This window comes from Protopterus annectens, chromosome 1.part2 (genome assembly GCF_019279795.1).
Source record: "Protopterus annectens isolate FY-2018-M chromosome 1.part2, PAN1.0, whole genome shotgun sequence".
NCBI classification, from domain to species: Eukaryota; Metazoa; Chordata; order Ceratodontiformes; family Protopteridae; genus Protopterus; species Protopterus annectens.
In genome coordinates, this window is record NC_056727.1 from 307,281,249 (window position 1) to 307,308,524 (window position 27,276).

Below are 27,276 nucleotides of genomic sequence, written 5' to 3' on the forward strand. Positions count from 1 at the left end.
CAGATTAAGGCAAAAATCCCTCAAACTGATGATCTGCTCTTTCCATCAAAACTGCTTTCCAGTTAGTTGCAACCTGGATAATCTAATGGAATCAACTCAGAATACATCTGCCCAGGAATATCAGGCACCACGGGGGCACAACATAGTTTATCTTCAAAAAGAACTCGCAACACTGTACAGGCTTGGAAACAGTTAAATTGAACCAAACAAATAATCATTTAGATACATATTATTAAAGACAGTTGTTGTGAATTTCGGCTTTTTAAAGACAGTGATGGGTAAAATAGAAGCCTTCCACTCTCATGCACAAGCCACAACAGAAATGTAGTACAGGTGGTTATTCAGTATTAGTACAAGAAGTGTTTTATTTGTCACAGACTCACATTCTTTTATCTAATTTAGTTAATTATTGAAGAACAATCAAATACAGTGTTGGTGTTATGACCTAGTAGGTGAAGCAACAAACTAAAAACCAAGCTTGGTACATTCACCTGAGAAATACACTTCTTTATGTTCATTACAGCTGATCAAAATTAGATTCTGCAGAAATCATTCACCAAACTTGCATTCTGTAAAGACACAAGATTTAATTCTGGTTTGATAAATTTGACTGAAATCAGATTAGGTTAAATTATTCACCAGATTACTTTTTGTAACCAAATGATGTCTCAGCCCTGATTCCACCCTTGCATGCTAAACTAAATACATTAGAACTCCAAGGAGGTAGCATCTCTTTGTGGTTACATCATTAAAAAAAGAGATGTTTTCAGTCAAGTACTGACAACACTTGCCAGGTAGGATTTTGAGAAACCCAGCACACGGAACTTGCTGAAAAGTATGTGCTCCTTTTTAATTCCGGTTGTCTGCCTGAATTGGGTGTGTTTGAATTAAGCTCCTAAATTTTCCTTAAGGTCAAGCACTTGTAGGCACAGTCCTGGTGCTACAGCATATCAAGTTAGTGTAAAAAAGTTTATATCAACTTTCATTGTTTTAGTTACAGCATATGGTGAGGTGGCACTAAGGTATCTAGAGTGAAGGTGGAGACTAAACAGAATTAACAGAAAATGCTAACACAACAAGATGAATACACTCAGGACACCCACAAAAGAATTAAACAATATAAGAAATCCTCACTTCTAGGGTATCCTTCACCTCTGTTAACTCCGATTCACCTGTATTATGTAAAATATGTTACTGACTATCACACTTTAAGCTGATCTTATATAAATTATCTGTATTGTTTGGAGCTTTTCTCCCTGGGCCTCTACGGAAAATGGGTCCTATGACCCAGTGGACTTTCCCGGTCAACAAATGTCAATAAATAAAACACTGAACATGGACAACCTACATACATTATATTTTTAGTCATTGTGGCTGCAGTTATTTTTCACTGCAACCAAATATGCAAATAAATTTTAATGCAGCAGCAGTGGGTAACTTTGAACATTCTTTATTTTGAACTACACAAAACACTGCTGTCTGTTATTAGTCAAAACCAAATATGTAACAAAAACAGCAAATGCTAATATACTTTAACTGGGACCCTATGGACAGAGAGACCATATAAATCACAGGACCTGCTGATGCATGATTTGGCTACTACTACAAAGCTGTTTGCAGGAATGCTTTCTTTAAAAACAAGGACATTTCTGGCACATTATCTGAATTTTTTAACATCACATAAGCTGTCCAAGGTATTCAACCATGTTATTAATTGACAACTATAAAGAAATACTTTAGCAAAATAAACATAAATACATATAAATACACATATCCCCAACAGGGTGACTCAAAGAAAAAAATCAAGACATTCACATAGTTATATGGCTATAAAAATACAAAGTCATATCTAAAAAGGTAAAAAATAAGGTTCAAAAATGTATAATGCAGACAGAAGTCCTACACAGATTTAATAATTACCATAGTAAAGCCTTGTGTGGGCACAAACTAGCAGTTAAGATGATTTAAAAATTAGAAAGTTTGGTTAAAAGACGCAAATGGTGCCAAATCTTAATTTCTGCATCTACTTAAACGTTTTGTTTCACACAAGTGTTTTCATGTTTCTATAATGGACAAAAGCCGTTACCAATCTCAGTGAAAGAACAAACAAATCTTTTTATACAAATGTAGCTGCAAGATTACATTAAAAGAACTGTGGCCACAAATGTAGCTAAGCTATTGCATAACTTCACTGCATGCCACTTTTTGATTATTTTATACTGGATTGTTATGGGATTTCTCCTTCAGGTCCCCTCTGAAAATGGACACTGTTATAAAAAATAAATAAATGTAACCTTTTAAGTTACAAAACTTACATGCAGCCAGGTTATTTTTCCTTAATCTTGGATACATGGCATATAAAATGTACTAACTATATTAACTCTCTTTATAATGTAAACTGTTATTCAAGTCAATAATGGAGAGATGTGCATTAAAATATTTTATGTAAGCTAAAATATCCTAAAACCAAATGATGGCCGCAGACACAAACATGACAAACAGCAGTTTGCACATTGTTGAGAACTGTAACCCTCTTGTTCTAAACAAGTGTGTCTTAAATTTTCAGCAGCCAGTTAAACTGTAAAATTCAGAATCCCTACAGCAATGCAGTTGTACAGTGATAAGAATGAAATTAAACATTTGGTTTTAACAGTATGAAAGAAAAAGTAAGTCAGTTCCTTTCAAGTAAGAGCTGCCACAGTTTAGCTTCTGCTGTGAAGTACTAAGTGGCAAGCTCTGCCTAATAACTTAGAAGAAATGCAATTTTCCCTCGAGGCTTTTATCAGTTGTGTCCCCTCAGTCATGCTGCAACCAGTTTACTGCTGGCATGAAGTGTTTTGAGGTTTCCTTTAACAAATGCACATAGTTCCAAATGAAGACTTGTTTACATAGTTGTATATCTTTTAGAATGGATACAAAATGGTTTTGCCAGAGCAGCAATTCATTTTATTTTATTTACAATTAACAGGATGGCTCTACAGGACACTGCCCATTTTTCAAACGGGGCCAGGAGAGACAGAAACTTATATTCAAGTTTTATTCACAAACATAGAAAAATGTAAGTGCAAAAACAAAAAAGTAATCTAGTAACTGATATAAATAAATACAAAATAAAATGTCTATAAATTCTATAAAACAAACACAAATATATGTGTGTTCTCATGTGAGTGCACAAGCAGTCATGCATGCCCATGCAGCATACTTACAGGATTGCAGTTAGTTAACTAGGCTTGCACTCCAGAGGAGCACGGAGCAAGCAGGCACTACCTGGTTAAGGGACTTACGGTCACACAGTAGGCAAATGAGGGCTGAGTGAATCTAACCCTGTACTACAATTACTACAGCTCACAGCCTTAACACTCTGCCACAGCTCCCAGACTGTGCACCACTTATGTTGAATGCAGTAAGGTCTGAAAGCATTAAACACAACATAGTGAAGTCAAAAATAGGAAGGTGAATGTTTAGGTGTGAATTTTGAGAAAAATGTTTCATGAAAAAAGCATAATGTTCTAATTTGATAGCTAGCAAATGCTGTGCCAACAGACATGGAGATCAGAAGGGTTAGAAAATGATAATGGTGGTGCTGGTAGGATTACAACGTAGTAGCTATACATATACATATATATATATATATATATATATATATATATATATATATATATATATATATATTATATGTAATATACTTTACCCATTTATGCATTTTTCTCTGAAATGTCAACTTATCCTCATTTGTAACTCTAGTATGCCGATGGTGTTTTATGTCTATTTGTGGAGCTTTTCTCCCAAGGCCTCTGCAGAAAATAGGCAATTTTTGCCCAGTCACACTATGCTGTTTACCAAATGTCAAATAAATGTGTTTTCTTAAGGTAAGGGAACTGGCAGATGTAAGGTAACAACCTGACAACCACAGACAGCCCTGCTGGCACAAAATTCCCCCCATTTAGTAGAATATGACAACAGAAGCACCATCATAATATGCAACAGTGTGATTTGGAGACAGACCCAGGAAAATAACAGAGCACCGCTCAGTCATCACGCAATAATAGTTGCCTAGACACTATGATACAACTTCTTGCTTTTCAGCTCACTCCTACATTCAGGGGAGTTGTCAGGAATTCTGCACTCTTCTAGTTCAGTCAACAAAAATAAGCACGTGTTAAACCTTCCAAGAACACAAAGACTGCTTAGGAAGCTTGCTAGCAAAAACACACCGAACCAAAAGTAAGACTGACAACACTCATAGGTTTTGCAGCCAGAAGGAACAGGAAAATTATTTAACTGCAACGGGTACAGGAAAACTCATAATACACTTACTGAAAAATCTTTAACATTAGCAGGTGGCAATGGGAGAAGGGGGTTTTGCAAGATATTAATGGAACTTTGCGATTACTGCCCTGTTCTTGCTCACTCACTAAGATTAGGTGCAATAACTCTAAATTACCTATTCAGGTCCTAAGCATTTACCTTCTCCAAGTAACAACACAATTTGATTTCATTTTGAAATTACATATTTATTTTTTTAGCAGTAATAAACAGTCACATTTTTTATGCTTTAGCATAAGGCACTTACAGTAGTGTCATCAGTTATTTGTATTTTGAAAGAATCTGGGAGCGACCACGAGAAATTACAGCAAAATTGTAATCATGGAATTCAGTGAGAAAACTCTGAAAATGCATATTGGCTGCCTTTAGCCTCCTCTAGTGTTCAATATGCACAACTACAATCTTTTCAACAGGCTTACCTTACTCATCGAAATCCAAACCAAGTCCAGCCCACACATGACATCATGCCTTACTTCAGCCACTGTTAGCTGCTGCTTTAACTTGGGATTTGGTGGTGGACTCACTGTGTGTGCGTATGTGTTAGTGAAAGCTCCCCTTTTCTCACTCAGTACAGGAGTGATCGGACCGTGTGCAGGCTTTTACGTTACTGCTGTTCTGCTTTATGGGCTTTTTTAGGAGAAAGGAAAATCTGTGGGTTGTCTAATAAATCAGATTGCTATCAACTGTGGGATTATTACTGTAGCTGCCATTTCATACAGGACTTCCTTGCCTGATCACTAAGGTAAGCAGTTTTAAAACGTCTTTGGGATTTATGAACAATACTAAGCCTCTTATCTTTCAGGAAAACTGTTTTCCAACTAGTCATAGGACTCCAAAATATTATAAAATACAAAATGAAGAACAGCTTCAATACATCAGAGAGCATGAACTAAGAAAATAAAAGTGACCAGCACCTCCTTTTTAGAAATGCAGAAGGCCCACACATGATTCTGTGCTTTTTAAGTATAACAAGGAATCCTTGTGCATAACAGCACTTCCTAACCTACGATACAGCACGAAATACCGTATGGTGCGCTGCATCTCTATGCATATGCACAAGCTTGTACCTTTGTAGTCTGTGGAAACACTGTGTAGCTTCAGAACACAAATGCCACAATTCAATAAAGACAGCTGCCAGAGACAGCAGAAGAAAAGATGATGTTACGAGTTACATCTGTGTGCCTCCCAAGTGTAGATTTCAACTAATATTCTTGGCAGGCATTAGCACCCAAGTAGTTTGTGTTTTGTGAAATCTAACAGTCTGCATGTTTTGATCGGGGGCATTTATTTTTTTGAAGTGTGTGAGTACATACATATGTTTGGAAAAAATCTTGTAATAGTCGGTTTCTCTGCTGTGAAAAAGAAAGCAATAATCTCTCTGCATATGTACATGAACACATCTTGCTCACTGCTTGGTGATCCATTTCTCTGAAGCTATCTGCTTCTTTTAAGAGATAAACAGCTAGACGTGTACTTCAAAAGCTGAATTGCTCACTCTCTAACTCAAGCATCCCTACATCATAAGGGACTTCAAACAGCACAATTAAGTTTAGTTATAAAAGATGCCTCCAGCATCCCACAACAACAACAAAAAAAGCATATGTTTATTTTACAGCTTAATCCTGAAATTCGTTGCTTGAGCAGATGTGAAGTATGTGGCCTGCATTATGAGTGCATTAAGTCTTTCAAGAAGAAAATAAAAGGCTAGCACAGCTTGGGGCAGAACAGCTTACTTAATACTACTGCTTTTGCTAAAAAAAAAAAAAAAAAAAAAAAGCAGTTTAAGGCAATGTTTTCAAGCTGTCTTAAAATAACCTGCTACAGTGAAAAAAAATGATTTCTTTACATACATCTATCATGAATGCTTTGGTGAGCTTCCCCCAGTTAACTACACGTTATTTCATCTCAAGTAGTCGAGGCTTATATTTCACAGAAGAAAGCAAGCAAGCAATATCATTGTAATGAGGACTAAGAAAATGGTCTACAACTAACTCCGATGCTATGCCAGCTTTTCAGAAGCCCATGCAGAAGAATTACACCAAAGACATTTTCTACAGACTTCAATACTGCAGCTTACTTTATCACCCTTCTCTCCCTCTTTCACATCAAGCAAAGAAACAATGTTAATTTTTCAAGCAAAATGTCCTTTTATGTCAACTGAGAACACAGTGCAGAGATCAGAGTGTTCAGGATAATTTCTTCTATCGCTTTTTTTTATAAAGCATAAACAGAATGGATTTGACAATTCCTTAACGGTACAGTTCTGCAAGATGAAAAATACATGTTTTCATAGAAAGGATTCTGTACTATTCCAGCTGCCTTTTTGTCTGTATTTTCTAGGAACTTGTAAATCTGTATCTATTTGAGATGGTGGCTCCTCTCGTACAAAAGTATCTCTTTTTACAGTCCTTCCAAGTAATGTTTTATGGTTGATCTCTCTAGACTTAAAGTCAGGTTGCCTCAAATCTAAGCAAAAACGTATATGGATGCTTAATTCTACATATTTGCAACAATAAACTACATTGATGTTTAAGATTTTTTGTAGTTCAATTTCCCAGGAAGCAGGAAAGCAAAAAGCTAATATTTTTGCTGCATGATGGAGTTCAGCAAATATTAAAAGCAAAGCATATAAATACATTTCATCATCAGATTCTGCTCTAATTACTATCAGGCTTGTTGACTAAGTTAAAAACAAGTGTTCTGGCAAACCTAAACCTGGTAATGGGGTTTCATAATAGCAGTAATAAAAGTACTGCAAACATCTTCAGTTATGCATGACTGAAAAAATTTCAGCATAAAGCCAAACAGGCCAGGGGTTCAGTTTTAGAAGGCAAATGACAGTGCATTTGTGCAAACAGACTAAAATTTTGAAAACAATTCCGTACAAGTCTGCTTGGGCATCTTTATTAGCTGTTTGGAGCATCATAATTAGAAGGTCAACTTTATTGTGAAAGGTGCTCTTTGAAAAATGACTGAATTGTATTTTCTCTCTTAAGCAAGTCTTAAAAAGTGCTACACAAGATCAGCCTACTACTTTTCTGCTTATAATGGCCAGACACATGCATGGCACAGTTTCCAAAACAGAGGGAGAAATGTTCATAATGTTAAAATGAAATTTCATTCATCTAAATGTAGCTCAGGTGTTTATATCATGTGTCCTATTCACTGTTTTAATTGTGTCCTTTATTAATCATTAAAAATCAAACGGTAAGTGTGAAACAAACGTGGTTCAGAGCCTACTTATGTAAGATTTTGCTGTTGTGCTATTAATTATCTTTACCCTGCATGTTTCTCTTGACACTACACACCATCTAATCAGACACAAACTCCAACTGTTTTCGGTGTCTACTGCCTCAGGGCACATGCCCTAATGAAAGGTCTTTTTTTTCCTTGAGCATGAGAAGAATAGTTATCAGTTTAAAATGACAGACTAAAATAGTGGCAGCTACACAAAAAAGCAGTTTAAAGGCCATATTTGTACTGACAGTATAAATCAGTCGCCCAGTTGCTGTGGCTTTACAAAGTCAAATTTTCAAGTGGAAACAATAGGAATTCCTTGTTGTACTGTCCTAAATGATGACCTAAAACTTGTCTACTGAAAAACAAAGGTTCATGCTCCCAGTGAAATAAGCGTGTGTTCTGCATTTGTCAATTAGTATTAATACATTAGAAATACAGCAAAGTGCAAAGAGACAGCTGTTTCAGTTTTGGTGCAAGTTACTAATTCTGACATTTGACATTCAATATAGCACTATATACCCCAAACCTTACCATGCAAAATGAAGTGATCTCAAAATCTGAATGAATGAGACAAGACACCAACACAGGAAGGTACAGGGAACACAAGTCTACATTTAACCTCTCACAACTTACCCAAGGCATGTCTTGATGTCTGTAGCACTCTGTGTATGTGGCAGTCAGTGGTGTGTTGTTGGGGGGGGGGGGGTTATGGTATAACGTTTGTTAGGGTATAGTAATGGACAGACCAGTAACAGTATGTCTTGGAAGACTTTATCAATGTGTACTTGTGTGTTTGTGTGTGTGAACCTCCAAAGATGCTGCAGTTGGGGGGGGGGGGGGCATGAGACAGATGCCAAGATAGTTAAACAAGTTGTAATTCTTAGGAAATGGAAATTATGAGCACATACATTAAAATAAGTATAAACTACACAACATATCAGAACTGCTACCCAGTTCATAAGTTATTCAAAAATTAGCAAGTTCCAGGCCAATCTTGTGGCTGTATGTCAGCAGGGTATGTGTCTGTCATGAGAATTTCCTGGGAGTTAACTGGTAAAGCAGTCAAGAAAGAAAATGTCCACATTTTTTCTTTCATAAAATATTTTTAAATTCCCACCTCACTGTTGTTTCATACTAAATAATGGCTGAAATGGACTCTGAGCCACAGAACACAAACCTATTAAACTGTACATTTTTTTTTTATTAACAGTGTATTTTCCAGTCAAACAAAATGCCTACATCTTCCAAATGGAACAACGTAGCTCAACAAATACTTGAAATGATTTTTTAACACATTTAGTAAACAGCAATAACCACTAAGAAGGTTCTACTTCCATCTTTTCAGCTTCTAAGCATTATCTAACTATAGTGGTTATACATGTGAGTGCATGGAAGACGTATTAGACACATCCAGTAAAAGAGAGGGTGGTAATAACAACCAACAGCACAAATTAGTCAAATATACTGTGATATGATAATGGATGTAGTGTAGTCATAGTGGAAAAGGCACTGTGCAAAAAAAAAAAATGGTGAACAGGAAGCAAGTCACATGTAAAAGAATTAAAAGTTCTACAGCCAATGTTCCAGCAATGGTCATCTACAATGTTTTCTCACCACAAAAAAAATCTGGTTTACCTGGTTCCATCTTCTAATAAGTAAATATTTCATAACTAAATACTGTGGGCTGTGAAACTGGTTATAAAGTGAAATCCAGACACAGATTTCTACCACAAGACTGAAGATAGCCTACCCCCAACTTGGGCTTTGTAGAAAAAGGCATGAAATTTCAGCAGCCGTGTAATCCTGGAGTCACAGTTACAAAACATGGGGCCTGAAGAAGGATTATTGACACAAATTCTGTGAGCCATGCAGGAAATCGTGAAGTATGCAGGCATTGTCTGAAAACTAGGGCTGAGTTTTCTATAAGCATAACCTTTTGCCATGCCTTCGGGTAAAGTGTCAGGAATTTGTTAAAGCCCTAGCCAGGTAATATTCCACTTAAGTTCAACAGGGGGAAAAGATTGCTACACTTGACAAAACAAAACCAGCCTTTGTTGTCTCTTCCCTTGGCCAGATAAGATGACAAGTTACCTTGGCAACCAGCTAAGAAACCGTTCAGGATCATATCTAGTGAAGTAAAATCAGCTAAGAAGAGACAGTGAAGTTATTAGGAACTGCAACAGCTTCCTCTTTACAGATAAGCAATACAAATGAGAAAGAACTACATGACATTAAAAAGAAATTGCAGGTACACACTAAGCTTCAGAAACATATTTTTAATTGATATTTGTTTTCTGCAGTTTAGTTAATTTGCTGCATAAATCTAAAAGATAAATATCTGAAAGGCTTCATAATATTGCCTTTACTATGTAAAGTACTTTTTATACAATATCCAGAACAAATCCCCCCTTCATTAATGCTCACTTTGACTCCACTGAGACCATTAAATGTTCTATGTGGCATCATGTGTTCCATTATTCAATCACTTTAGGGCTAATGGGCTTTGATATGAAGGGTACCATTACACAACATGCATTTTCGTTTGAGGGAAATCTCTATGGAACTTTGCAAGCTGCAATAAATGAAGCAGAAACAAGGGAGAAAAGCCACATTGTTTTGCGAGGAAAGCCAGTACCTACCAAAGTCTAGTTGTGACACATTTTACACTGACAGTCTGGAAGAAATGCAAGGCAAGATTAACTCCTAATTTCTGCCCTGCTCAAAGCATTCCACTTTCACGGTAGTTCAGAGACAAGCCTGAGGACCATTAATCTTAGTAAGAGTACGCAATTAATTAAATGGGGGGTACAGTATTCAAAATGGTAGCTCCTTAAAAATACAAGATGAAACGCTGCTTCATTTTTAAGAAATACAATTAGCAGGATAAATTATGAATTAAATGTACATGCAAAGTGCATAGTATAGATGGAGACAGTCATTTATTTCATACCTGCAGTGTCAGACATCACCAACTAACCATTAACGTCACAGCTATCTGATATATAAATACATCACAAGCTAACCTCCTGGCACTGACTTAAAAGCATGCTATGCTACATTTCACAAAAAATTAGACAGAAGGCTTGGTCATAAGGGAGAAAAAAAAAAACAGCTGAAAACACTTCTTACTGCTTGACCACTAAAAGTTTTTTTTAACTCTTATCCACATCTTCCTATAGTTAAGCACCGCCAGTTGTCATAGTGAAAGCCATTGGAAACTAGTCAGAAAATATCAGTACAGTACTTCGGAGCAGCTGCTTTAATGTGCAACTATGTACAGTACAACAACATGGTCCAGGATTACAGAAGGCAAGTGTACAGCCAAATCCACACACGCAGCACTTGTATAAAATACAGACTGTGAAAGTGTATACCAACAGTTAAATGCATGGACATGACATGTACTCTTAGGTACTACTTTCTCTATGCCATTTTAAACAAAAAACATGATACAAGTGCTGCTGAAGTGAAGTGAATATAATAGTTATGAGACCCTCAGACAGCAAGCATTCCTACTTAGATATAAAACTAAATGAAAGAGCCTACATGTAAAAGTTCAGCTAAGCCAAAATATTCCTTTCATGCTATGTAAATGGATTCAAATCTGCTGTTACAATTTTAAATTCACATAGAGCATTTTTTATCTGTCTGTGCAAGGCTGTAGTATGCCAGTGTACCACAGTCCACAGGCACACAACAATGTCTTCAGCCAGCAAGTACTGAGTTTAACAGCCAGCAGTTCGGTGCTTCCTACAAAAGGCCTATGTGTTGTATTGCCTTTGTTTTCCAAGTCCGAAACCATCTATTGAGGCTTAGCAACTGCAGTCTGATTCTGGAGATAATGCAAAGCATTATACTAATAATATAATACTGGTAAGGCCAGCTTGTTCCAGAAGTTAAAATTCAAAGCCATTACTTTCATGATGTGTGATCATGGACAAGTCTTCTCCTGACTTATCTGTTAACCTTCAGGCATCAAGCCTCATGTCCCTGTGTCGATTGCTTTTTCTCCTTTAATTCTTCTGTCAATATGCAACTATAGTGGCTGCTTCTGTATAACTGGAACTATCTTACTTGAGTAACATCACACAATTCAGTAATTAATTTGCAGCATACACTCAAAGATACAGTGAAATGAAGTCTTATATATATATATATATATATATATATATATATATAAATAACTGATGCAATATGACAGTGTGTTAAACTGTTACAGCATGATCGTCAGATCCTTCCACATCAAAAACAAAGATCAGAATATATAAAACTAGCAAAAGAGAAAAAAACAAACATAAAAAGGGGGAAAACACTGGGATCAATATTCCTGGATCATTTGTACAATCCAGCAATTAAAGTTTTCCCTCCAACAGTTTATAAAAAAATACATGTTTGTAATACTGCATAAACACAGCAGGAGCTGTGGGAGTCAGAAATGTCATTTCCAAATTAAGGTTAATTTGTGTGTTATTTAGCCCTAACCTAATGCAGGGACATTGTAAGCTAAGTATGGAGTAAATCCTGAAAATGAAGAAGTAAAAAGAACAGGGCATGAAAATTCTCGTTCCAGGAAAAACACCTGCTTTCTGAAGCAGAATGTTGTCAAGTTTACTAGCTTACTTTTTAAGTATTCTCTCTCTCTCTCTAGGAGGCCAAATTTGTTCTCACTTGGTCTGGATTGGTGCTTGTGTGTGTAGAATCATTAACTGCGGTGACTGACCCATCCAGTACAGATTCATCTATAATATGATACACCTTACCCTGATGGGTCAAGATAAAACAAAGTTATTTACTGGATTTGTATACAGACACTAAATGTTTGGAATCTATATGGCACAGTACTAAAAGCACTTTAATTAATAGAAGTCACGTTAAATCAATTAGTAAATAGCAAAAGACTATGGAAAAACATCTAAACTATTCATTCCTCTGACTCATTAAGTCCACCTGATACCCAAGAAACGAAATGCACAATTTACATACTTTCAGGGTTAAGATGACTGGAAATGCACACACACAGACATATTATATATGGTATGCATTATCCCAAGTTACTGTTCAGCAGATCAAGGAATTAGTACATTACGTATGTGGGAGGTACAACCCCAAATACTTCACATGGCATCTTGTTAGAGAAAAGGAAATTACTTTATTTTACAAGTACGCCAATCATAAGGTTTCTTATTTGCTTAGTAATACACAAAGCCCAGTGTTGGTAACAAGCCCCTAATTTTTTTGTCTGCTAATCGCCACAATTTGACCTACAAGGACAAGTATAAACAGTGAGTGTGTGTGCGCATACATTCCTTTTATAGCTCCTTGGCACCCAACTTCCCCACCCACAGAACATCTCCTTGATTCTCGAAACAAGAAATTATTCCCTCAAGTACACAAACCATCAATACTCTTAAGGGAATGTTATTGTATTTATTTTTTTGCTGCTAATACATCACTTCCAAATTCACATCCCCTTCACTTTACTTTTTTCACTTTTGAGGAACCTGTATTGCAAAGAAAACAATAAAAATAAAAATGACCCACACTTTGTCCTAGATTGTCTGTGACCTGTAAGTAACAATAATAAATTAAAGTGAGATACTACAAACATTGGTACTTGTAAGGAGCCAACTAAAATGAAAAAGCAGAACAAGCTTTGTCTGTCAGATGTAGTCATGGAGTGCTTCTCTTTGGGGCATATAATTAACAAAATGGAAAGTGACAAAAATGGTATAAACAGGAATTCTTCCAAAAAATGCAGGCATGCAAGTAACCAAGTGGTTGTATGCCTATATTTTGCAAAAAAGAGGACTGCTAACAGGCAAGTGATGCACCTGCACTCAAAAATTAACCTGTTTCTTCTTTTCCTATAAAATAAATAAATAAGTAAAATAGAGTACTTCTCAAGTGATGGAAGAACAGTGGGCTGCTGTCACTATTTAAGCTGTACACTTTTGTGGTGAGGCTATCAGTTGACAACAAACAACTTCTCCAGTGTTTGTTTCAAATAAACTAGCATCACTCTGAACTGTACTTTCTGCTAGCAAATCTGTGTGGATATACCAAAGAAACTAAACTTATAAACATGATCAAATGCATGCAGATGAACAGAAAAAAGTTCTTTAGCTGAAAAACATAGATATTCCTGAAATGCTCCACTTTTTCAGTAACTAGCAAAACTAGTATGCATTTTTCTATACTAGGATAAATGAAAACGTGAGAAGGGCAAGGTATTCCAGGAAGATAAGAAACAGACAAGCATGTTTTTTTCTTTTTTTTAACCACAACCTTCTTTTTTCCCCTGGATTATAGACTTCAGTTCCCAATCACACACCATTTATAATGAATGATCTCATTCCAAACTGGCAGCAGAAGCAAACTATCCAACATGGTGCTTTTGGGGCCTGGCAACAGGGTCTGTGACAGTGGGGGTACTTTTTTCATTTCATGCTGCAGCCTTCAGGCTGTGGCTATTACGACTCACTGCTGGTGAATAGAAAGCGACAGCTCGAGAAGAGAAGCAGCTCAGCAAGACAGCAGGATTCCCTGCTCATATCTGGAATAGGCATAGTTGATGCTTTTGATATGCAAAAGACTGAAAAATATACTTTTCTGAAGCAACCAGAAGAGTAAAAGGGGAATCAGGGAGCCACATTGAGACACAAACTGAGCCAAAGGCCAGACTACACAGAGAAGGAGGGGTTAGATAGAGTTAATCCACATCTGAGAAATGGTGTTCAGTTTCAAAGAAGGCTTGTTCTGCTTTTTGTCTTGGTGTAATTTGGGAAAAAGAAGGACAATCTCTCAGTATACAGGGCTTTAATGACCTTCTGTGTATTCACCTAAACATACTGTATTGTTGCATGGGTCTGGATGACAAATAAAGCAAAAGGAAAGCACATTTAAATGTGAAAAGGAAGAAACATACTATTAGCCTCTTGGTGTTCCTTGCTCCTTAATACACAGTTAAGCAGCTAGATCCAGTGAAAAACCACCACCAACTCTGAACAGTGAGAGTACTGTACCAATGAAAACAAAGAAAGCCATGGCTGAGAAACAGTAACTTGATCAACAGACACATTTCAGGTGCCACTTTAATTCTCCATGGTGATGTGCAAGAAAGAAAACACCAGTTTAAAAAAATTCCGTATCTTATTTAAGCATTCCTAAACAGAGAAACTGTGTCACTTCTATTTCTTTAACTATTATATTCTTAAAGAGCAGATGATTCAGGCTGACAATTAAACAGGCACCCTGTAAATGTCTTAATGGTTTATCTAGCATGGGTGTACAAAGGTACTTGCGTATGGCTGCCATTCTCTACTTCAGTTCAGAATTTACCTTATTTCAATTGTGTATCACTATGTTTCAGGAAACATGACAACTAAAATGAACCTAGCTGTATGGCTAAATCCAAAATGTCATTACAGGTCTCACTCTTAACAGCAGTGTTACACCGGCAGAAGAAAAACCTACTTTAAAAATGCACATTTCCTTTACTAAGCAGACATTTGTACCAACAGATATTTAGAGTGATAGTTTAATCAAATATGCTAGAACTGTAATCTTTCCGGAATGTGCAAACACACTTATCAGTGAAAGTTAAAACTAACTGCATCTGGCATTCAGCAGCATCACAACATGTGGTCAGAGTACGCCGCGGTGGTGCAGTGGTAGCGTTGTCGCCTCACAGCAAGAAGTTCTCCCGTTCGATTCTCGGCTGGAGTGCCTTCTGTGTGGAGTCTGCATGTCCTCCCCGTGGTCGAGTGGCATTCGAAAAACATGCGTGAATGGGCGTGCCTTCATTGAAGGTTGGGTGTCGGGCTGGCACCTCGGCACTATAAAAATTGTCTGCCAATCATTAGTGGACCGGAGTTCCACTGTGGCGACCCCTAACCAGGAAAAGCCGAAAGAAAAACAACAACAACATATGGTCAGAATGTGGAATGCTTGTTTTAACTACTACTTCATGTTACAAACTGTGGTCTCCTCTGCCTGATATATAATGCTAAGGAGAGATCTGTCATGTTAGTTCTAATTACTGCTGTGACTAGAACATTAATTCTGCTTTATAAAAGTCTACGTAAATGTTAAAGACTGAAACTTTTCAGTGTTATGTTAAACTCAACAGCCAACCTGACTACTTGGGGACAAACATCTTTTACAGAATCCAAGCACTCATGATACAGTTAAAAGAACATACTGAAGACGAGGCAGTCACAGCACATGAGGACCTGTCTACTATTCCAGAAAAGCATAGAAGGACAACATAGGAGATTCACATAATTATGATGCCCATTTCAGATTTTCTAAGGAAACAAAGAAAGTGAATACCAGCATTTACAAACTATAACTGCTGTCAGAAAATCATTGTCTAAGCGTTAATACATTTGCCAGGCCTCAATGGATGATGTTCTTAAAGTACAAAAAAAAGTCTTAGAAAACTAGGAGGAATAAAACATGAGTGTTTACAAATGTCTCATCTGTTAAGTAATCCATCTATCCACAATCCCTTTTTCTATTTTTGCACATGGGGTCGGGGTGTCACTTCAACAGTGACAATAATCTAGAGCCAATATTAAAGCAAAAACATGGAAATGGTTATTGCACAAGTAAATTAAAGTAATACCTAGAACAGTGTGGTGCATTTTTGACTGCTGGCACACCTGTGTTTAACTAGCATAGTAACAGGTTTTCTCCTGGGTTAAGTAGAATGCTAATAGTGATAAACCTCTAAACAGATGCATAACTTGTTTAAGGCACAACAGGTAACCACAATCAACAGCTACTACAGTCTAGACATATGCAGCGTCCAAGTGTTGCAGGTGAGTCATGTACAACACACACACATACAGCAAGGTAATAGGTACATTCCAACATGGCAAGCTCAATAACGGGAGAGGAACTGTAATGGAAGGGCAAGTGTATGACAGTATATTTAAGGTTAGTTTGGAGGGAAAGTTAATAATCACCTTCCTAAACATGCCTGGGAATGGCATGTCAATTGACGATTTCCCATAAAATGTACAAATTTACAAATATTCTTTTATGGATAGCTAGATTTATACTGCACAAATGCATAAAGATTTAGGATGAGAATCACTGAAAAAATGAGCAACACTGATCTATTTCATTTCATGAATTAACACTTTTATGATGCGGTCTGGGTATTATAAGGTGTACAGTAATAAGATGTGTGGATAGATTAATTTAATTGTATAATAATATGCAGAATGTCACCCTCCATTCCCCCTTCCACAAAATCAAAATTTGCAAAAGAAATATAAACCACAATGGACTGTTTCATTTACTCTCACATCCCTTAACCTTTATTTGAACTAGAATGATTTTACTTCCAAGGATGACCAAGTATTCTGTAGCAATACTGACAGCACCTTCACAGGAGGTACAAAGGGGAGCTGTTAAAACTGAAATAATGAATTATTACAAAAGGTAAGGGAAGTTGAGAACACTGTATACGTTTGTACCCTCTCAAACCAGGTATAGAATGCAACTGGGGTCACTTTAGAAAAAGGTCTTTTCTGCCTTGTAAGAGCTCACCCACAGAGACATATACACAAATATGAATGGAGTTCCAAGTATTTGGCCCTGTCCTGAAAGAATGCAAGGCTGTAAACAGATGCCAAGTTTGCATAATGCAAAGCAACTGACAAGACATGCAGTACTTCTGTTGTGTTTAATTTCAGAGTTGATTTATTTCATCCTAGAGCACTTTTCTGCTCCTGAATGTATCCTAAACAGTTAACTGCCTGATTCACTACAGAACACCATGCATTTTCTTCTGTTCTGATAAAACAGATGTTTAAAGATACTACATTTAAATATGCTATTTCATTTTCACAGAGGGTGACAAGGGTTCTAACTGCAAACGTTACTGCAGAAAATTTACTAAAGCCAAAACAACAGGTTTTCCACATAGCTGATTTGCATGAGCCGCTCAAATGGTGCATTCATGATATTGTGAGGCACACTCTCGTTTTTCTCCTGAACATACTTGCAATTTCTTCAGGTTCACACTGGTAATGGGCATGTTTAACTTTGAGCAGATCTGGATTACGGAACACAATTACACAGAACTTGCTATGTCATAGATAAACTGCAGTTTAAGACGCACATTCCAAATGATGTTAAGACTTTGTTTTTTTTTAAGCTTTGCTATTTGTCTTGCAGCTGAAAGTTTAAATGACAATCTTGTACACTAATTTTACTGAATAAGATTTGGCAAATCTGCAGTTAAGTACCTGGTACATAGTGACTTTTTGATTCACACTGGGTTATGCTGTCAGACAAAAACCAACAAACATACGTAATGCCAATCCCATTATGGGAAATTTCATTATAAAGAAAAAAAATGGTTTCAGAAACACATCTGTATCTGTTGTTTCTTGATAGATGTTTGTGCTTCTGCATTCTGACAAAAAGCATATGCCAGCTGAATGTATCCATAAGTTAAAACAAATATGGATTTCTTGTTTTTTTTACAGTTGAACTACTAAAAAGAGTTAAATTGAAAGAAATTACAAAAAACAGAAATGGTCACTGTGATTCTGGGTCTATATATAAATCCACAAAGGGTTTGAGTAATTACTTATGAGCTCTCTCTTCACAATAATAATACTAAGTAATAATAGCCTCCTTGGTGCCTTGTCAAACAATATATAAGGGATCTGGTTAACCTACATGGTGAACTTAAATTCAAACTGTTAATAACCACAGTACACAGGCTACATTTCAATACTAACAGCACTTTCAAGGGTCTATAAGAAGAGTTTTTGCTCAGCTGGACAAACCATACACTACAGAACAATGAAACAGACGTACAGAACTAAAAACTGACATACAACAAAAGTGCAAGTCCGCTCCACCTCCCATGCATGTGTCTACCCAAAAGTAAAGTTAAACAGAAATACATGTTGAAAGGGATGTGTTTGTACACATTTGATTGTGTCTGTAACCCTGAACTGTGCTGGAACAATAGTAGCATCTACGTTACAAGGCAGACTTGTGGTAGTGCATATTACAGTAGTTAAAAGTTACTACAATAATAGAAATGCAGGCAGCTAGCTATCGATGGTTCACTTTGTGATTTGATGAAGTCTTCTGCTGAGAATACTATGTGCTGACATGCAAAATATACATTTACATACACACGCCACATACATATACATATATATGTATTACATATAATAAAGTTGCCAATTTTAAATTGATTTAAATATCTTTCATTACTTTTCAGATAAAGGATTTCATGCATTTACTGCACAACTTATCCATTCTTGCCATTTGAAGAGAAGACTGGATTTCCCTCTAGAAAAAAGAAAATTGAACAACAGTTGAATTCAGTTAACATAGGCATTGACTTCCGTGGATAAGGAAACCTGGTACTGCTTATTGCAAGTGTGAACATAAGGAAAAGGGATAGCTTTAAAGGGAATACTTTGCTTCTTATTCAGTCCTTGTGTAAAGTCTTGCTACAGTAGGAAATTAACAGTTCAGTAAACTGGTAGGTGGAAGGGGACCCTCTCATGGCCCCTGAAGAGGACACTGCCTGTCAGGCTGGTACAACATGAAATACTCTCCTGATGTGAAGCTGAATCTTCTATCCTTGACTAACCCTTAGAAAACTGCCTCCAAAGTTTACAAAGGGACTAATTTCCGGCATCAGACAAAGGAGATCCCACAAACAGGCTTTTTTATTTTAATACAATGTGAAATCACTCTGCTGTAGAGTGAGGGGAAGCTGAAAGACTTCCTTTTTTATTTCTTTCTTAAATGCAACCTGACGTGCTTATCTACCATGGTAAGACTATATGGCGATGTACAGAGAACAGTGGAACAAATTCGGAGGTCCACAGTATTAACCAGGATTCTTTAAGTAAGCCTTGTAAAGAGAAAGGCAAGGAAGGTTAAAGTGCACCACCACCAGTCCCAGAAAGTTATAACCTCGCCAAGCAGGGCATTGATGATCACTGAATTTCTGCAAACACTTAACTTACGCCTGCCCTTAAATCAGGTATGACAAGTATTAATGTCTTTTTATTTTCATGCTTGAAAGAATAAAGTGCAGTTTATAATCAGAGCTGCAAGAGAAGAGGTCAGGAACAGAATATGTAATTGATATCATAATTTTGTGTTACACTAAATAAAAAAAATAATACAAGTTGACAATCTGCTTTGTAAATTCAGAGCAACTTTTAAAGTAACAATAAATGTATATGTACAGTGTAGTTTGCTGATAAATAATACAGCACATTCTAGTTTATTTTAGTGAAGGCATATATAAGATCCCATCAAGAAAAGCTTGTATTGTTTGAGTTATCAGGCATAGAGTAGCAGTGTCTAGTTCCCGCTTGCATTCTAAGTGAAAGACTGCCTGCCTCCTGATGTGGCCTTAGTACGTTTGCTGCCTTCAAACATATTTTACACCTGCATACTTACAAGCTCACTCTTGCTTGAAGCAAAATGAGGAGGTGCATGTTGTATGTTGGAATAAAACAACCTACTGATATGACTTACTAATGAGGGAAAGGGGAGCAGTTATTAAAAAGTTCAAGGTCTTACAGGGTAAGCCTGGTTGGAAATATATTAATAAAAAGTAGCACACATCTGCATAACTTATTAGTTCAATATTGGTGGCTGAGGGGAAACATTATGCACAACTAAATAACTCGGGTGCCATTCTGACAACAAATGACCGGAAAGGCCATACTTTTAATACATTAATATATCACTGACAATCTGTTGATGTGATAAATCAATATAATATACATTCTTTTAATGTAAATCCTGATTACTGATTAAAGCCCACTGATCTAAGGCTCATTTTAGGAGATATGATGGCACCAACAAAACCTGTTAGCATAACTTCAAGAAAACACAACACATACTAAATGCATCTTTCAAAATGTAGCACACATTAAATTGCATTTGTGCTATGCAGGTAGGTTAAATGCCTAATGACAAGACATTCATTAAGAAAAATTACACCTGGAATAAGTAATATTTAAATGTTACATAAGCATTTTCACACTATTTAAAAGGTTACATTGCCAGAAAACTGCATCTGTTATGCTGTTCTTAACTAACTTTTACTATGCAAGAATTCATACGAGTATTAAAATGTCTGTGTTAGACATGAATTTACTGTAGTCATTCAGGACATAAAACCTGAAATAAGGGATTTATTAAACTATCTTTTGCATCTGTACTTTATCCAATGTCATTTCACTACTACTAAAAAGGAAACAAGACAATGAGCTTGCATAATTTAATCAATAAATGTTTCAAACTCCATATATAACATTTTTGAAATTATTCTTAATGTCATTAATAATAATAAGTATGCAGATTAATAAAACTACAAGCCGTGGAACAATAACAACATATTTCTGAGACAGCCTATTGCTATAGTAGCACAATAAGCATTGTCCTTGAGAATTAGCCCTGGAATTCCACGCTGAATGAGTCTGTGTGCGTATATATGGAGGGAATGTTGGGGGGGGGGGGGGGATTGAGTACACATATTCCGGGGATGGGCCTCAACATATGAGGTAATAAATTAGAGATTTCAGAAGAGCGACTGCTTCTGCAGGCCAAGGCCAGCCATCTGAGTTTGGAGGCACTATAGATGGGAAGGTCATTACTGGGAAGTACCCAACCTGCCAAACACCAAAATAAGTGTGTGCACTACAGAAATCATTCAAGTGGGTACTGAGCAGAGTGCAACTAATTTATCATTTAGGAATAAACATACAAGATTAAATACTCTTGTTCTGTGCAGATTAGCCAGCTTTAGCAATAGGTGTGCACTAGATGTTAAGCAGAAGATCGAAGAGGAGAACATGATCTATAATCATCTGTAAAGAAACATGTCATATGCAGGTAGAGGTGCTTTGTGTGTGTGTGTGTGTGTGTGTGTGTGTGTGTGTGTGTGTGTGTGTGTGTGTGTGTGTGTGTGTGTATACAGGCTGCAATTATTTTCAGAGTCAAAACACCATGTCTATGAGTGAACAGACCTCTGGAACAAAATGCTTTGTAATTAGACATGTCTGATATTTGCAATTTACACAGGCTGTTGTGGATTTAGGGCCTACTGTTGTATCTAGCTCTGGAGAATGGTGCCTGAAGTTAAACAATGAAATGCAATTTGAGTAGTCTGTTCCAAATGTGGGCATAAACAGGTTCAGTAGCACAATGGACATGAGGCACTTCATCGCTGTGATGGCACTGGGTGCCTGGTACTTGACAAGGAGCAGCTTGATGTAGAGTGGTTACCTAGAAGAGACACTGCCCCTATTAACTGTAGGGCGATCTTACCATTGTAAAATGCTCTTTGTGTGGGTAAATGCTGTAACTATTTCATTAGCTTTGTACTTCTATTAATTATGTCATGTTGAACACTATCAGCATTTCTTGTGTACTTCATGCCTACAATTGCCTATTTTTGGGGAACTCTTCTGACCAATGAACAAATACACAGGATAAATAAATAAATTGTGGATGTAAACTATAGTGCTGACACAATAAGCATAAGCTGCTCGACAAATGCTAAAAGCATCAATGATTTACAGCAGGAGTGGAGTAGAGAGTCTTGAATGACTGACAGTAGGGAGACGAAATTCTGTGGATATGATGCATCTTGTTGTACCTGTAATACAAACTAAACTGTAATAATACCTTTACTACATCTGAACTCTTTTCTGGCATAAGTAGGGACCAGCGTCCAACATGTCAAACTGGTCAGATTATAACTAACGGATGGCTGACAAGGCCACAGAAGCCTTCCCACATTTCCTTCTGCCTACCAGGCATTCACAACTCACATAAGATGCAATGTAAGGGATACAGCCAGCTCTTGAATAAGAAAGGAAAGACCACATGGCTAGCATGCAGGGTTAAATGCATCATGAATTTAGTGTTTTCTTCTCAAAGTAAATACCAAAAGGGATTACCGTTCAGTGCTGACTGTACAGATACAATACAGTAGGATCCTGTGAATAAAGCAGGAGAACCAGCACTCCTCAGTCCTCCCATTTCCCTCCTGACTGAACTGACAGTGGTCATAGACACCTGGGTAACCAGTAACGAGCTCTCAGAAGGCTGAAGTGTACAGACATGGAAGCATTGCTGCCAAGCAGTAGGGAATACAGACTGAACATGAACCCAGGAAAACTTTTTTTTCCTTGGCACAGGACGGGGTACTTAATATGAGCTTTAAAAGCTAGCAAACTGACTGTCTCATTCAGCCCTGTATAAATCTTGGTTAAACACATCCACATTTTAACAGAAAAACACATTCCAGCTTGTAATGGTCTTGCAATTATACAAAAGTAAAAAAAAAAAAAAGTTAGGCCACATGGAGTGTTGGTTCATGACAATTCAGGCATATGGACTATAAAAACTGGGAAATGGTTTAGCAAAAAATGTTAAGCTTTAGTGTTTTCTTTCGCTTACCTGACTAAGTACCTTGTTTTCTACATAACAATGCATTAAAGTAATAAACCATGTATTATACTAAAAATTAGTGGTTCAAATCTGAAAGGTCTAAAGATGCAGACAGGTATTATTTTATTGCTGGTGTACAGACACTAGAAATGTAATAAGGAAATGACAGCAATGTAGTCAATAGTTATTAAACAGACTGTTACAATGCTTTCACTTGTATAAGTAACACAATAAATGTTCTTCTGTTCTCCAGGGTGCTGCAAACCAGAAGACAGTCTTCCATAATGAAACTTTCAGCATTAGACATGATCTGGCAAACTTGGAGTTTCTTCCTTATCTGGACCAGAATAGAATTATTTTTTAAACTGCCATCTCAATCAGTCAGTGCCAGTTCATGTCCCTCTGTGTGTCGCTGTGATGGAGGTTTCATTTACTGCAACGATCGAGACTTAACATCTATTCCTACTGGGATTCCTGAGGATGCTACCATACTTTATCTCCAAAATAATGAAATAAATAATGCCGGAATTCCTTCAGAAATGCAGAAATTATTAAAGGTAGAGAGGATTTATTTGTATAGTAACAGTTTAGATGAATTTCCCATTAATCTACCTAAGTATGTTAAGGAGTTACATTTGCAAGAGAATAACATCAGAACCATTACATACTACTCGCTTTCTCAAATTCCTTACATAGAAGAACTACATATGGATGACAACTCTGTTTCTGCTGTCAGCATTGAAGAAGAAGCATTCCGAGACAGCAATAACCTCAGACTTCTCTTCCTATCTCGAAATCACCTTAGTACTATTCCATTAGGGCTACCTACAACAATAGAAGAGCTACGTTTGGATGATAACCGCATCTCCATAATTTCTGAGATGGCCCTTAAACATCTTGTAAACCTTAAACGAATAATATTAGATGGAAATCTTTTAAACAATCGGGGTATAACTGACAAGGTATTCATGAATCTAGAAAATCTAATGGAGTTATCCCTAGTTCGAAACTCCTTCACATCTCCACCACTGAATTTACCAAGTACAAGCCTGAGGAGGCTTTATCTCCAAGAAAACCATATCAACCACATAGCACCCAATACATTTCCTTACATGAGTCAGCTGTATCGATTAGATATGTCGAACAACAATTTAAGCAGTTTACCTCGTGGTGTTTTTGACAACCTAGAAAATCTAACTCAACTGTTTCTGCGTAATAACCCTTGGCATTGTGACTGCAAAATGAAATGGACTCGTGACTGGTTGAGGACACTACCAACAAAGGTGAATGTACGTGGACTGATGTGCCAATCACCAGAAAAGGTAAGGGGAATGGCTATTAAGGATCTTGCCCCAGAATTATTTGGTTGCAAAGACGTGGATACTGTCACCTCTGTACACATCACCACAACTGTAAATACTAACACATTTAACACTCCACAAAGGCAGTGGCCAACATCTGTGACCAAACACCCTGCTATAAAAACTACAAAATTCAACAAAAACTATCGGACTACAGTTGTCCCAACAAACAAAGTTATTATAATAAATGTAAAAGCTGTAAGTACAGAAATGATTCATATTTCTTGGAAAGTTGCACTACCAATGACTGCTTTGCGACTCAGCTGGTTTAAGATGGGGCACATTCCTCCCTATGGGTCCATTACAGAAACTATTGTACAGGGAGACAGAACCGAGTACTTGCTTACAGCTCTTGAGCCAGAGTCTTCATACAGGATATGTATGGTTCCCATGGAAACCAATAACCTTTATCTAACTGATGAAACTCAAGTCTGTATCGAGACAGAGACAGCATCCCTAACAATGCACAACCCTACAACTACCCTAAACCGAGAGCAAGTAAAGGAACCATATAAAAACCCAAGTCTCCCACTGGCGGCTATTATAGGGGGTGCAGTAGCACTAGTTGCAATTGCACTGCTTGCTTTAGTGTGTTGGTACGTTCACAGAAATGGATCCCTATTTTCAAGGAACTGTGCATACAACAAGGGGCACCGACGAAAAGATGACTATGCCGAGGCTGGCACTAAGAAGGACAACTCCATCTTAGAGATTCGTGAAGCTTCTTTTCAGATGATACCAGTAAATAATGAACAAATGTCCAAGGAGGATTTTGTAATACACACTATATTTCCACCCAATGGAATGCATTTGTACAAAAACAGTCACAGTGAAAACAGTAGTAACAGAAGCTACAGAGACAGTGGTATACCAGATTCAGATCACTCACATTCATGATACTGAAACAACTGCAAGACTGCTTTTTAAACAAACTAAATAAAGCTATCGTGTTCCACTGTAAAACACTGGATTTAAAGACTACACAAGCAATGTATTGTACATTTGCCATATAATTTATATTTAAGAACTTTTATTAAAACAAGTTTCAACTTTCAGGTTACAGTTGCTGTTAACGTAAACTTGCCTGATCAATGACTGCAACTACATATTTTAGTATTTTTTAGTAATTTGTACTGTATTTTCCTTGCTAATATTAAGGTTCCAGACCATTTTAATTTGTGTTCTACTGAGTAAGATGACTTGTTGACTGTGAAAGTGGATTTTCTTACTGTGTTGAACAATCAAGACTTTTACCGTTAATTTGAAAACCATGTAGTAAAAGCACACAGGCATTTTTCACTTTGTTGGCACTATTGAGTGTGGTGAAAAAAGTGCACTGAAGAGCAACAACTGGTCTGCTTGGAAACTGTAAAACCACATCTTTGTTCACTATACAACTTTGGTGTCGTTATGGGCAATATTTGCTTTATTTTACATATTCTGCAAGCAGCAATAGGAAAATGCTGTTTTTTTCTTTAAGTGTTGTTCTTTGTGCTAACAAAAAAGAAATTCAGATACTTCTGTTGTTAATTAGGGAAATATTTTTGCAGGGGTTTGAAACAGATCTTCCAAAAGTCAGTGCAGTGTCCCACGTTGAGTGAATGACTGAATAAAGTGTTCAGCTCCTAACATGCGTCCACCTGTCAGCACTGTTGCTATGGTTCTGTGACCATACTTGTCCTATCGTAGCACTGTAATTTGCATACATGCTGTTTTTTTTTCCAAACAAGCCATAACAATAGCGTACCAGTCTAGATTAAAGCAGCTAGTTTGCTTACCATTCGTCATGTCTCAATTAAGCAAAAAGCTACTGAATCAAAGGTTCCAGCCATTAATTAAAATGAAAATTTAAAAAAATGAGTTTGAACTATTGTAAAATATGTTACTGTCCACATGCATTATGCTCATTGCCCATTAATGGCACAGCTCATTACAAATTACTTGGGAACATTTTAATGGAAAGGTTTTTTTTTTCAAGCCTCATCATTTCAGAACTACAATTCTCTTTTTTTTTTATTTGTTTAAAATGAGCCACCTTTTCTGTTGTTGCCACATTTTTTTTATCTGAAAACCAAAGTGCATTGTACGCCCTTTGGCCAGTCTTGTATGTGCCTTGATCCAACGCTAATTGTATTCAGCTTTTTAAAACCAGTGACTTAACTTTTTTCATAAACACTTGAATATGGAAAAATATTGGTCTTATTGCTGAATAAAACTGAAGAACAGCTTGAGGTGATGTTTTATTTCTGATGTTAGACACTTAACAGCTCAAGTGCAAGCCTTTGATTAATTTGTGATGTTGAACTATTTTTTTGTATGTCAACTAAATTCCAAAATGTTCAGGAACACCATTCTGTTTTCTACAGTAGCCAAACAGTATCTGAGTTTAAAGTTTTAAACAGTTAGGATACTGTAATTTATATGCAATTCTGCTACAGAGAATAAGTGAAGAAATACAAACATCTTATTAAACATATGCTTATATGAAGAGTTAAGTGACTAGTTCTAGCAAGGACAAATACATATTACACCAGAAAGTTTATTACTAGGATCTTAAAGGTACAGTTTTCCTTTTTTTCGAGAGTACAGCACTAGGTGCTACAACATCTCTTCCTTTAAGATAGGTTGTGTGTATAAAATCTAAACTGTTGTGATGCTGCTGATAACCTTTCAAGTTATGAATGGCTAAATTCCTCTCTATCTGTTCCTGGCCTATCCAGCTAGCTTATTTGTTATTTAAGAGTCATACGGTTTTGCAAACATTGCAAAGTTAAGTGTAGATGTGGAGAGTGACAGCTGGCTTATGGTATCAGTAGATAAGACTATTCATTTGATACAAGACTGTCTAAATATGTCTTTAGAGTGAACAAATGCAGAAAGCTGTACA

General features: G+C 36.7%; 1 protein-coding gene across 1 annotated transcript; it reads left to right on the forward strand.

Moving 5' to 3' along the window:
- The first annotated feature begins 4,839 nt into the window (after positions 1-4,839).
- FLRT3 (fibronectin leucine rich transmembrane protein 3) lies at positions 4,840-26,620 on the forward strand. Its single transcript, XM_044056144.1, has 3 exons — positions 4,840-5,068; positions 18,821-19,597; positions 23,282-26,620. The coding sequence occupies exon 3, from the start codon at positions 23,313-23,315 to the stop codon at positions 25,284-25,286; it is 1,974 nt and encodes a 657-aa protein (XP_043912079.1). The 5' UTR covers positions 4,840-5,068; positions 18,821-19,597; positions 23,282-23,312; the 3' UTR covers positions 25,287-26,620.
- The last annotated feature ends 656 nt before the right edge of the window (positions 26,621-27,276 follow it).

What these genes read in the sequence shown, in the direction of transcription:
- FLRT3 (XM_044056144.1), top strand. Translation starts at nt 23,313, where the DNA reads ATGAAACTTTCAGCATTAGACATGATCTGGCAAACTTGGAGTTTCTTC.